This window comes from Mustela nivalis (genome assembly GCF_964662115.1).
Source record: "Mustela nivalis genome assembly, chromosome: 6".
NCBI classification, from domain to species: Eukaryota; Metazoa; Chordata; class Mammalia; order Carnivora; family Mustelidae; genus Mustela; species Mustela nivalis.
The window spans coordinates 76,991,877-77,005,494 of NC_139025.1; the positions used below are offsets into that span (position 1 = coordinate 76,991,877).

Below are 13,618 nucleotides of genomic sequence, written 5' to 3' on the forward strand. Positions count from 1 at the left end.
GACAAAGATCACAAGTAGGCAGAGAGGCAGGCAGAGAGAGAGAGGAGGAAGCAGCAGGCTCCCTGCCGAGCAGAGAGCCTGACGCGGGGCTCCATCCCAGGACCCTGGGATCATGACCTGAGCCGAAGGCAGAGGCTTTAACCCACTGAGCCACCCAGGTCATGATTTTGACCTTGTGGTATCCACCTTTTAACTTGCATACCATTTTCCTTTTTTTTTTTTAAAGAGCTCCTGAAAACTATTACCTTGACAAAGCTTTTCTCATTTCACATGTCTAGCATTGGAGAGATTAAATACTGCCCTTGTTAACAACATTAATATAATTGTATTATATTTTGAGGTAAACTATTAACAAATCATTGCTTTCCAACTTTGACTTCATTGCAAAGCTCTTTCATCAGTTTCTGCCTGTTTATCTCCTCCTTTTCATTCCTAATGTCTTTGTACTTTTTTTGTAATAGTCATACCACTTCAGTAATCTAATCTCCTTGTCTTTTATTCAAATTATTTTTAAATTAGTTATTATAATCCTATGTTTTACCGTATCTTTCCCCAGTTAAAAAATTTTTTTTAATTTTTTATCTTTTTAAAGATTTTATTTATTTGACAGAGATCACAAGTAGGCAGAGAGGTAGGCAGAGAGAGAGAGGAAGAGGGAAGCAGGCTCCCTGCTGAGCTGAGAGCCCGATGGACTCGATCCCAGGACCCTGAGATCATGACCTAAGCCGAAGGCGCGGCTTAACCCACTGAGCCACTCAGGCGTACCCCAATTAAAAATTTTTTGATAGCTCCCCAATGTGTATAGAATAATACCCAAGCCCTTAGCTCGATTTCCAAATTTCTTCAGCTTATGATATTTTGCCCTAGCTAACTCTTATCAATTGGCCTTTTATTCCCAACCCATCTTCCCATACTAGATGTTTCAGTTATGTTGCCTACATACTGTTTCCCCAAAATACAAACTTTTAAAAAAAGCATTTCTTTTTACACACTGCTGGTGTGTGTTTTTCTCTCAGCTACTTTCTACTTACTGGTATTTTATTCATTATTTAGAATGTAGTTCTAATGCCATACGACTGCCTCCATGAATCCATCGGCATAGTTAGTTGAGGACAATTTATATCTTCTCTGTGGATTGTAGATTTTTTTTGAGTAGGGAGTATATCTTTATTTTCCCCCATTTTTTTAATAGTATCTAACAGAATTAGATTGAACTTTGTTAGCATTCTGCTCTTTCTAGAAAATGGATAAAAAAATTAAAAGGATTATTCATTGTGCTGAAGTAATAAGGTTTAATCCCTGAAATGTAAACCAGATAAAAAATAATAAAAAATAAAAATTGATCCCATTAGCAAGGCAAGTAACTTTCTTAATTGTGTAACTCAGAGTTATTAAGATGATACTTATCAGCATCAATTATTGATAAAATTTTTTTTAAGGTTAAAGGATTATGTAACAAAGTAGTGGAGGGTCTTCTCCATTTCTCTCTGCTGTGTTCATGCTCTCTTACTCTCAAGTAAATAAATTTTTAAAAAAATTTTGTAAGATGGTACAGCTCCGTTAATCGTTTTTTTTCTTTTTTTTCTTTTTTTAAAGATTTTATTTATTTATTTGACAGAGACAGAGATAACAAGTAGGCAGAGAGGCAGGCACAGAGAGAGAGGGGGGAGCAGACTTCCTGCTGAGCAGAGAGCCCAATGTGGGGCTTGATCACAGAACCCTGGGATCGTGACCTGAGCTGAAGGCAGAGGCTTTAACCCACTGAGCCACCCAGGCGCCCCTACAGCTCAGTTATCAATGAAAGAAATGTAAATTAAAGATAGGATTAAAAGCTTGCAAAGTTTGTGTGATTTATTTATTTACTTTTTAAAAACTTTATTTATTTGACAGAGAGAGACATGGGCAAGAGAGGGAACACAAGCAGGGGCCATGGGAGAGGGAGAAGCAGGCTTCCCGCCCAGCAGGGAGCCTGATGTAGGACTAGATCCCGGGACCCTGGGACCATGACCTGAATTGAAGGCAGACACTTAACGAATGAGCTACCCAGGTGCCCCAGTTTGTTTGTGAGATTTAAAATTTGTGTTTTTGTACAAATAAAACATAACCTAAATTATACATGTAATTAAAGGTGAGTATGACAATATGAAATGGTTTATCTTTTCTTTGCTCCATTTTGTGAACAGAACTTGTTTAGCTGAAAAACAATGTAATTTGAGCAGGAGGGTTCATAAAGTCCTATAAGTAACAAAAAAGGTGTTATATTATTTTAGAAGAAAAATAATAGTTTGCTTTAATTTTTTTCTCTTTAAAGAAACAAGGTCCAACTAATCCAATGCTATTTCATCTTGTTCGAGATGTCAAACAGGTAAGAGTTTCTTTTTATTTTTGAAAATGCTATTTTAAAAATTGGTTACATTTCATCTGTTTCTAAAACACATTTAAATATTGTACACCTTAAAAATAGCAATAAAATGACATTTTTAAAAAGATTTTATTCATTTATTTAACAGACAGAGATCACAAGCAGGCAGAGAGGCAGGCAGGGTTGGGGGTGGGGCAGGAAGCAGGCTCCCTGCTGAGCAGAGAGCTCAATGTTGGGCTCCATCCCAGGACCCTGGGATCATGACCTGACCCGAAGGCAGAGGCTTAACCCCCTGAGCTACCAGGTACCCCATAAAATGACATTTTTTAGAACAAGATAAAATAGGGGCTAAATCTGTGGTGACATGGAAGTAAAGAGCATAATATATCAGAAATCAAGTAAAAGAAAAGTTTATGAAATAAGACCAAGTTACCTGAGTTTCTGGTTTTCTGAGATTGAGTGTGATGAATTTCATGATACTCATTGTCCATAAAGAAAGATCATTGATAGAATGTATCTTTCTTTGTGTTCCAAAGAAACTTGTTACCTTGACCTGTAAAAAAATATTGAGTAAACACATTGAAGGAAACACTGGATAGTGATCTTCATGGCATATTTTGCCAGGGAAAATGCTGAAATGTTGAAATCATCCATGAATGCTCTCTTAATATCCATACTGACTGTGATTAAATAGACAACACTGTTATGTGATCTAAAGCCATCCTGTGGTGACCAAATTTGTTATACTAATATCCCCCTTATCTTCTGTTGGGGTCCTCTGTGAATTCATAGTTTTAGACATTTACTTATTTTTTTTAAAGATTTTATTATTTATTTACAGAGACAGAGATCACAAGTAGGCAGAGAGGCAGGCAGAGAAAGGAGGAAGCAGGCTCCCTGCTGAGCAGAGAGCCCGATGTGGGGCTTGATCCAGGACCCTGAGATCATGACCTGAGCTGAAGGAAGAGGCTTTAACCCACTGAGCCACCCAAGCATCCCAGTTTTAGACATTTATTAAAAATGTTACAGTCATTTAAAATACTGGTATCTAATAGTTTTGCTTTCCTAAATGAAAAGATAATCATTTAATTAAAAGAAATATTTTTTAGTTTCTGAACTAAAATGTTTGTTTTCTAGAGTTCTCCATTCATACTTCTACTTGCTGTTAAATGGAGTGTACTATTAAAAAACTGAAAAATTAAAATAGAAATATCATTTTCTGTTTTAATTTTTTGTTTTGTCATTTATTTAATACTAAACTAAGATCCCATGGGAAGAACCTAGACTTTATTATATTTAAAATATATTTTCTTTAATTCAGTTTTTTAATGTGTTATTAAAACATTTCATATACCATAAAATTGATCCATTTAAAGGGTTTAGTTCAGTGGCTTTTAGTATATTCACAGTTTTGCAACTATCACTACAATCTAATTTTAGAGTAACCCTGTACTCCCCATTAGTATTCACTCCCCATTCCTGCTTTCTTCTCTGCTTCCTGCCACTCTCCTGCCTTAGACAACTGTTAATCTACTTTTTATCTGTATGGATTTGCCTATTCTGGACATTTCACATTGAACTGTGGTTTTTTTGGTTGTTGTTAAAATAATTAAGGCTTTTTTTCCCCCCCGAAAGCTTGAGTGATGGGGAAACCTTCAGTCCAGGGTTTTCTAAAACACATTTGCATTATGCTTTACTTAATGTGGGTTAGCAGTAGGAACTATACTGTTTTTAATTCTAGAAACAAGTAAGAGATTTGTTATAGATTGACTATTTTTACATTGTTGGCTATACTAAATAAGTCAAGTTTTTTTATTTCTGAAAGTGAAAAATCCCAAAGTAAAGCAGTAATTGACTATTTTCTGATTCAAATTAATAAGGGAGTATTGTAAGTAGTATTTGTATAGTTTGAGAAATTGCTTATCATATTTTTTTTTAAGTAACTCATGTTATTTCCCTTAATTTAAGTATTTCCCATTTAAGGGGGTCATATCATGGTATTTCTCAAATTTTTTAAAAAATATTTTTATTTGTTTATTTGACAGAGATAGAGACAGTGAGAGTGGGAACACAAGCAGAGGGAGTGTGGAAGGAGAAGCAGGTTTCCTGCTTAGCAGAGAGTCTGATGCGGGGCTCGATCCCTGGACCCTGAGATCATGACCTGAGCCAAAGGCAGACGCTTTGTGACTGAGCCACCAAGGCACCCCTTTGTCAAATTTTTTAAATTTATTTTTTAAATTTTTTTTGTCAAAAAAAATTTTTTTTAAATTTTTTATTTTTTCTAAACATATATTTTTTATCCCCAGGGGTACAGGTCTGTGAATCGCCAGGTTTACACACTTCACAGCACTCACCAAAGCACATACCCTCCCCAATGTCCATAACCCCACCCCCCTTCTTCCAACCCCCTGCCCCCAGCAACCCTCAGTTTGTTTTGTGAGATGAAGAGTCCCTTATGGTTTGTCTCCCTCCCAATCCCATCTTGTTTCATTGATTGTTCTCCTACCCACTTAAGCCCCCATGTTGCATCACCACTTCCTCATATCAGGGAGATCATATGATAGTTGTCTTTCTCTGCTTGACTTATTTCGCTAAGCATGATACACTCTAGTTCCATCCATGTTGTCGCAAATGGCAAGATTTCATTTCTTTTGATGGCTGCATAGTATTCCATTGTGTATATATACCACATCTTCTTGATCCATTCATCTGTTGATGGACATCTAGGTTCTTTCCATAGTTTGGCTATTGTGGACATTGCTGATATAAACATTCGGGTGCACGTGCCCCTTTGGATCACTACGTTTGTATCTTTAGGGTAAATACCCAGTAGTGCAATTGCTGGGTCATAGGGCAGTTCTGTTTTCAACATTTTGAGGAACCTCCTTGCTGTTTTCCAGAGTGGTTGCACCAGCTTGCATTCCCACCAACAGTGTAGGAGGGTTCCCCTTTCTACGCATCCTCGCCAGCATCTGTCATTTCCTGACTTGTTGATTTTAGCCATTCTTACTGGTGTGAGGTGATATCTCATTGTGGTTTTGATTTGTCAAAAATTTTTTAAAGAAAACTTAAAACATACATGATAATCCTCATTCATAAAGCATATTTTGAGGTTGCTCAAAACAAAATAAAAAGAAAAATCTTGCATTTAAGGTGAAAAGTGTATTTTAAATATTTATATGAGAGAGAAAGCATAAGCAGGGGTAGAAGAAAAGGAGAAGCAGAGCCCCCACTGAGCAGGGAGCTGGACACAGGACTTGATTCCAGGCTGATGGGATCATGACCTGAGCCACGCTAAACTGATTGAGCCACCCAGGCATCCGAAAATATTTTTTGATTAATTTCAAATCAGAGATTTAAGGAATATAAGTATCTAGAAATTTAAAACTTCACAGATGAAACCAAATTATAAAAGGTATAAATATTTTTTAAAGTACTGCAGCACCTAGGGGCCCCTGGGTGGCATAGTCAGTTAAGTATCCATTTTGTAAAGATAGATTGTTCTTGATTTTGGCTCAGGTCATGAACTCAGGGTCATGAGATCCAGCCCTGCATCAGGCTCCACACTCAGCATGGAGTCTGCTTGAGATTCTCTTTCTCCCTCTCCCCGCTCTTGCACTGTATGCGCGTGCATACTTGCATGTGCTCTCTCAAATCTTAAAAAAAAATTTTTTTAAGTACTAATTTTATGAAGTTATAATTAGGGAAATGGAAAGAACGGTGATGGTAGGAGGGCAGAATTGGTTGATAAATGTAAATTACCTAATGATTAAACCCTTTTAAGATTATTTAATGAGATTAACCAAATATTTGATTCTGAACAGGCACTCTTCCAAACTCACAAATGGCTCAAGTTCCAAAAAATTGTTGCCCTGGGAGAATGAACTCTTAGTCTACACAGTGTTCTAAGTGGCGGTTTAAATCTTAGATGAGGCTATAGAAACTTGTGTACTGTATAATATAACCAATACAGTTTTGGCTAAAAAATACTTACAAGTACTTTTGGGCCTGTCTAGAAACATAATTAACATTTATAGCATTGTTTTTGCAGGGAAATGTTATTTATGATAATGTGCCAGTGAAAATAGAGTACTTGGCTCTTGGAAGCTCTTTGCTTCTATATGTGAAGTATTAGGACAGTGGAAAGATTGAACGATCTTACTGCTATAAGCCATACTTCTGTCCTGGGCATACCTTTGTGACTTTAAAACTGCAGAATCCCCTCTTTTTACAGAAGGAAATGAGAAACAAGTTACTTCCTTCTCCTGTAAAGATAGCTGCTGGCAACCCCAGCTTCCTGTAACAAATATTTGGTATTTATTTTGGAGAGTAGGTGTATTTCTAGGCATGCTTGGAAATATTGAGAAATATCCTATTTAAAACTAATGTTTTGTTTCCAGGGGAATCTTCCTCCAGGATATAAGATCACCCTAATCGATATAGGACTTGTTATTGAATATCTTATGGGAGGAACCTATAGATGCACCTATACTCGGAAACGTTTTCGATTAATATATAATAGTCTTGGTGGAAATAATCGGGTATGTAGTATTTTGGGGGAAGTCTATATATGTACGTTGCATTGTATACTTTATAAGCTAAAAATTCTTAAAAACTCATATACTTTAAAAGTTTAAAATTACTGATATTCTTAGAATGGTGAAAGTAGCATCTTAAAATACGATATTTTCAACTGTAAAACTACATAGAAATATTTTTATTTGAATTGAAATCCAAATCCATTTTTTTCCTCTGTGTGTATAAACACATTTGTACATATGTATGAATTCTTGAATTTTTATGACATCGGTATTTTTAAAGCTGTAAAAACTTAATAAACTTTCATTTTCAGAGGTCTGGCCGAAATACCTCCAGCAGCACTCCTCAGTTGCGTAAGAGTCATGAATCTTTTGGCAATAGGGCAGATAAAAAGGAAAAAATGAGACACAATCATTTCATTAAAACGGCACAGCCCTATCGACCAAAGGTATGTTCACATAAATTTTACCTTTTCTGGATTTTGTTCCTATCTAATTTACTAGTATTTATGAAACAGAAAACTACTTGTTTTAGCAAGAATGAACTTTTGTTTCTGGATACATCTTTGATTATTCAGTTTGCCATCTACAGAAAGATATTTATTATGAGTTAACAATTCTATCAGGTTTTTTTATATTTAGCTATAATAAAAATTTGTACATGTTTTGATAAATGCTTAAGTGCCTCCTTTTATTCCACTTTAACTTGATTAACAACATGTAAGGTAAGTGTTTCAGGCATACTGTTCTTCCATTAAAATTATGTCTTATCAGATACTAGTTCAAATATTTAGGCCCTTTAATTTTGGAGAACTTTATTACAGTGTTTTTGTTTTTTTTTTGTTTTTTTAGAAATCCCATTTCTATAAAACCTGAGCTGTAATAAAGTATATAAAATTTATGCCATTTTGATTTGTGCAGTTCTATGAAGTTGAAGAAAATGTAAAAGGAGACTATAAAAATTCTCGCATTAATGTCATATGGCCTTATTATAATGAATCTTAAACATTTATTTTTCCTTGAAGATTGATACAGCTGTTGAAGAAGGAAAGAAGAAGAGAGCCAAAGATGAAATTGTAGATATTGATGATCCAGAAACCAAGCGCTTTCCTTATCCACTTAATGAACTGTTAATTTGGGCTTGCCTTATGAAGAGACAGGTCATGGCCCGGTTTTTATGGCAGCATGGTGAAGAATCAATGGCTAAAGCCTTAGTAGCCTGTAAGATCTATCGTTCAATGGCCTATGAAGCAAAGCAGAGTGACCTTGTAGATGATACTTCAGAGGAATTGAAACAGTATTCTAAGTAAGTTATATTTTATCATTTCAAACATTTAAGAAATACAAGATCATGTTTAAATGGAGGTTATAGTGTCATGCAATAAATGGATATATATGGGTATAATTTTCTTGGCACAATTAAAATGTATTAGGTAATATTTATTTATTTTTCTTATTGAAAATAGAGCGAGTGAGGAGAGGGAGAGGAAGATAGATAATCTTAAGCAGGCTTCTCACTGGGGCGTGGACTAGGGCGAGTCTTGGGCTTGATCTTCCAACCCTGACATCATGACCTAAGCCAAAATTGGGAGTTGGAAGCTTAACTGACTGAGCCACCCAGGCACCCCAAAATTTATTAGGTAATTCTTAAAATTCAGAAGGAAACTTTCCTGTTTATGCATGTAAATAGAAGTTACTGTTTACAACTCAAGAGTTAAATATTTTGGCAAGAAAGAAGAAATGCCAGAAGTCAGTTTTAATAATTGCACAAACTAGCAATTAATTAGATTAAAAGTTCCATTTGAAGTGGTAAAGAAAAGAAGAAAGTAAGGTTTTTGAGCTGTGTTCTAAGAAAATGAATTGAATTCAACCAGAAGGTCATTTCAGAAGGTGGATGTACATCTATGGAAGAGTAAAACAGTTCACAGATGTTTACGCTTAGGGTAATAAGGAATATTAAGCTGGAAAGATGGTTTGTAGGAAGCTTAATGATAGAAAATAGGACTTACCTCTCCCAAAATGGGCTGTCTTTGGAAGAGAGTTAGTGTTATTACTGAAAATAACTCAAGCAGGGAGGGGTGCCTGGGTGGCTCAGTTAAGCATCTGCCTTCAGCTCAGGTCATGATTCTGGAATCAAGCCCCACATTGATTGGGCTACCTGTTCACTGGAGAACCTGCTTCTCCCTCTCCCCCTACTGCTCCCCCTATTTGTATACTCTTTCTCTGTGTCTCTCTCTCTCTTTCTCTGTGTCAGATATATAAATAAATAAAACCAACTCAAGCAGGGATCATATGATCACTTAACTTTAGGGATCTAAGATTCAGATATTTTTTATGATTAGGTTAGTATCTATTCACATTTTTCTTTCTACTGGGTACCAAACCTCTTTTATTTATTTTTAAAAAGATTTTATTTATTTATTTATTTATTTATTTATTTATTTGAGAAAGAGACAGAGATGGCAACAGAGGTAGTGAGAGAGAACTCCTCACAAGTGGAAAGGAGAGGGAGAAGCAGGATCCCTGACGACACAGGGCTCCATCCCAGGACCCTGGGATCGTGACCGGAGCCTGAGGCAGATACCTAACCAGCTGAGCCACCTGGGCACCCCTGTGTTTGAAATACTATATAAATAAGAGTTTTTATAGAGAGCACCTTAATGTTACCAGTTTGGGTTTCCTGTGAGACTGGAGTTTTTATTTCCAAGACCAATGGAAAATTCTCTGTAGTTACCTTTTCAGACTTGTTCTTAATGTGACATATTTTAATATTTTGTGACATTTGCCTAGTAACAGATATCTGGAAACAGAGCCATTATGATTCTAATGCCTTATAATTCCCTGAGTGTATGTTAAAATATTAAATGTAAATGTTATTATATTAAATATAAACATTAAATATAAAATGTTATGAAATTTTATAAAAATAGTGTCTAGAACTGCAGTTTGGTAATACGAATGTTTTGGCTTTTATCTTTTGATAGTGATTTTGGTCAACTAGCAGTTGAATTACTAGAACAATCCTTCAGACAAGATGAAACCATGGCAATGAAATTGCTCACTTATGAACTGAAAAACTGGAGTAATTCCACCTGCCTCAAGTTAGCAGTCTCTTCAAGACTTAGACCTTTTGTAGCTCACACCTGTACACAGATGTTGTTATCTGATATGTGGATGGGAAGGCTGAATATGAGGAAAAATTCCTGGTACAAGGTATAACTTAGAAACAATTATACAAAGTATGTGATTAGATAAAAAGAGGAATTAGCCTAGATATATAGTGAAATACCTTGATTTATGAGGGTGGTAGGGGTGGCAGTGTTGGCATTTTATCTCTGGTGGCATGAAGTAGCCTCTTTTTTCCTTCTGTTCTTCACTCTGAATCCTTTTCAGGTATGATTATTGCCCCTCTCTGAGCCAGAAGCATGAGGGCAACAAAGGAAGTATTGGTATTTACAGCCCTGAGCAGCCATGAAAAAAAGTTGCTTCTTTATGAAAAGATGATTTTCAGATTCTAAAATTGAGCTCCTGTCTGCTAACTTAATAATTTGTTACTTTTTTCTTAAATAATTTATGTGAAGTATATTGGATATGTGTAGTTTTGATGGTTAAGAATTTGGGTAAAATGTTGGCTGGTACTTTTGGTTTCATCATAGTGAGAGATACTACTTTAAACTTTCCTTTTCATTATCTTATATCTTAAATAAGGTACAGAGAATGTAGAACGCAGAAATCAGGCAAGTGGTTTAACCATTGTAAGTAGATAACAAATACTGATCATCTAATAAAAATAATGGTGAATGATTAACCAGTAGAAACCCTCATACTCAATTACAATTGCTTTATGCTGTAGGATTATGCAGGTAATAACATAAAATTTTGCGAATAAACCTCTTTGTTTATAGAGGCACAAGCTGAGTAAACATGTGATGACTTGAAACAGTTGCAAAGAGATTAAGGATAAAATTATGTACATATTAATTTCATAAGGCTTAAATTTTCTTTAAATAAAAATGTATTTTCTGAACAAACAAACAATTATTAGATCTTTTCTATATCCTCCCATCATAGTGCTCAAATGTTGTGTTACTTCTTAAATCAATTCAACCTGGGCCTCTTTAAATATTATACTCAAGTATAAAAATGAAGTTCTTGGTTTTTGATATACTAACGGGCAGATTGGCTAACAATCAAAATATTTAATACCTTTTTATTCTTGAAGATAATTAATTTTAAAATGTAAACTTGCATGTTTCTAAAATTTTTAGGTCATACTAAGCATTTTAGTTCCACCTGCCATATTAATGCTGGAATATAAAACAAAGGCTGAGATGTCTCATATTCCACAATCTCAAGATGCCCATCAAATGACAATGGAAGATAGCGAAAACAACTTTCAAAACATAGCAGAAGAGATTCCCATGGTAAGGAGGAAGAATATTTTTAAGTAAATATAACTTTTGTGAATAAATATATGATAAGTGTTATTTTTATTTTAGGAGGTGTTTAAAGAAGTAAGAATATTGGACAGTAATGAAGGAAAGAATGAAATGGAAATACAAATAAAATCAAAAAAGCTTCCCATTACAAGAAAGTTCTATGCCTTTTATCATGCACCAATTGTAAAATTCTGGTTTAATACGGTATGTTATATGTGTGTTTTTTTTTTTTTTTAAAGATTTTATTTATTTATTTGACAGACAGAGATCACAAGTAGGCAGAGAGGCAGGCAGAGAGAGAGGAAGGGAAGCAGGCTCCCTGCTGAGCAGAGAGCCCGATGCAGGGCTTGATCCCAGGACCCTGAGATCATGACCTGAGCCGAAGGCAGTGGCTCAACCCACTGAGCCACCCAGGCGCCCTGTTATATGTTTTTTAAGTTGTGTGAGCATAATGTTTTTAAAGGATAAGCATTAAAGTATTTTGTTCTAAAGTCGATATTTATCTTGATATAACTTAGATCATTGACAAGCCATTTTCCACTTAAAAGAGCATAACTTAGTTTTATTCCAGTTGTCATCATATATAATGATAAATGCTAACAAATCTTAATTCTGATTGGAACTAGAAATTGACTAAACAGAATTGTGATAACCGTTTATCACCTGCCTTTGTAAGCAGGTGTCAAATACAAATCAGATCTATCAAATTGACCAATAACATTGGTGAGGATTAACCAGAGGAGACATTGATATATCTTTGTGCGTTAGGATTTTGCAGAGAATGTGTAAAATTCTTGAAATGAACTTTTTGCAGTGTTAATTTGAAGGTAAAAAGTAATCTGGATCATTCATGAAGTTTGTTTATCAGTAGCATAATAGCTTATTTCTTTAATCATACTATGGTACAGGGGCGCCTGGGTGGCTCAGTGGGTTAAGCCGCTGCCTTCGGCTCAGGTCATGATCCTCGGGGTCCTGGGATTGAGTCCCGCATCGGGCTCTCTGCTCAGCGGGGAGCCTGCTTCCCTCTCTCTCTCTCTCTGCCTGCCTCTCTGACTACTTGTGATTTCTCTCTGTCAGATAAATAAATAAATAATCTTTTTTAAAAAAAATCATATTATGGTACATATTTTATCTGACCCTTAATTGGCTTTTCTTTTGTGGAAGAACGGTATTCTCCTAGATCTAAGAGTACATAGTCCATGGGGGATGGACTAATATCAGGAAACACATGAGATTAGCCCCAGCTTTTAACCATGGGTTGAATGAGTTTTTATTCCCCTTTCCAGAAAAAATCTTAAGTTGTGTATTTTCTTAGTGTTTTGTTGTTTTTAATTTTCATCATGTTTGCATTCATGTGAATGACTGTTTAAAAATGGACCTGGGGCATCTGGGTGGCTCAGTCGGTTAAGTGTCTGCCTTCGGCTCAGATCATGATCTCGGGGTCCTGGGATCGAGTCCCATGTAAGGCTCCCTGCTCAGTGGGGAGTCTGCTTCTCTCTTCCCCTCTGTCTCTCCCCTGGCTTGTATGCACACGCTCTCTTTCTCTCGCTCACACTCTCTCAAATAAATAAATAAAAATTTAAAAAAAGAACAACCCTGTTGGCCAAATAGAAATTTCTTTTTTCTTTTTTTATTTATTAGGGTTTCCTGCCCTGCCTTACGATAGCTTAAATAATGAATGTGATTGTTTTAATGCTGGTAGAGGCAAGGAGACTGATGAGAGGATTCTTAGATACAATTGTCCAAGGGTAGACAAATCTGGGTTTTCCTCTGAAATGAAAGAACTCTTCAGATGTTATTATACATAGAACTTACATAGTATAATCTTTTTTGTTGAGAGTATCAAAGGTGGTATGTTCCTGTACCTAGGGACAATGCTTTCCATATCTGTTTTTATTTCTTGGGATTCAACCTCATTGACTAGGATTTAGGAGAATGTATGCTTTTTTCAGCAGCACATAGAAGGAAAATACCAGTTGTCTTTCCTGGGAATAGTATTTGATTGGAGGAAGGAGGAAGCAGGTAGTATGTGTTTCTTGATGATGATGGTGATGAAGTTCTTTAGTATACTTAATATGATACTTTAGGTGTAGTATAAATTAAATGGAATTATATGAACTATGCTGAGAACATAAATATTTTATTATAAAATTCTTCTTATAGGAAATACTAAAAAGTCATTGAAGTTCTAGAACACCATAGTGTTCTGCTCCAGGAACCATTTATTTATTTGTTTTTTTAAAAGATTTTTTTTATTTATCTATTTGACAGAGATCACA

At 35.4% G+C, this 13,618-nt stretch overlaps 1 protein-coding gene across 1 annotated transcript in view; it reads left to right on the forward strand.

The window, feature by feature from the left end:
• Positions 1-13,618, forward strand: part of TRPM7 (transient receptor potential cation channel subfamily M member 7) — a 112,000-nt gene that overhangs the window by 50,113 nt on the left and 48,269 nt on the right. The window contains exons 13-19 of the mRNA XM_082734765.1: positions 2,312-2,365; positions 6,763-6,903; positions 7,215-7,349; positions 7,926-8,206; positions 9,885-10,113; positions 11,169-11,324; positions 11,400-11,543. Coding sequence (XP_082590891.1) covers positions 2,312-2,365; positions 6,763-6,903; positions 7,215-7,349; positions 7,926-8,206; positions 9,885-10,113; positions 11,169-11,324; positions 11,400-11,543 — 1,140 coding nt within the window. The remainder of the gene's footprint in view (positions 1-2,311; positions 2,366-6,762; positions 6,904-7,214; positions 7,350-7,925; positions 8,207-9,884; positions 10,114-11,168; positions 11,325-11,399; positions 11,544-13,618) is intronic.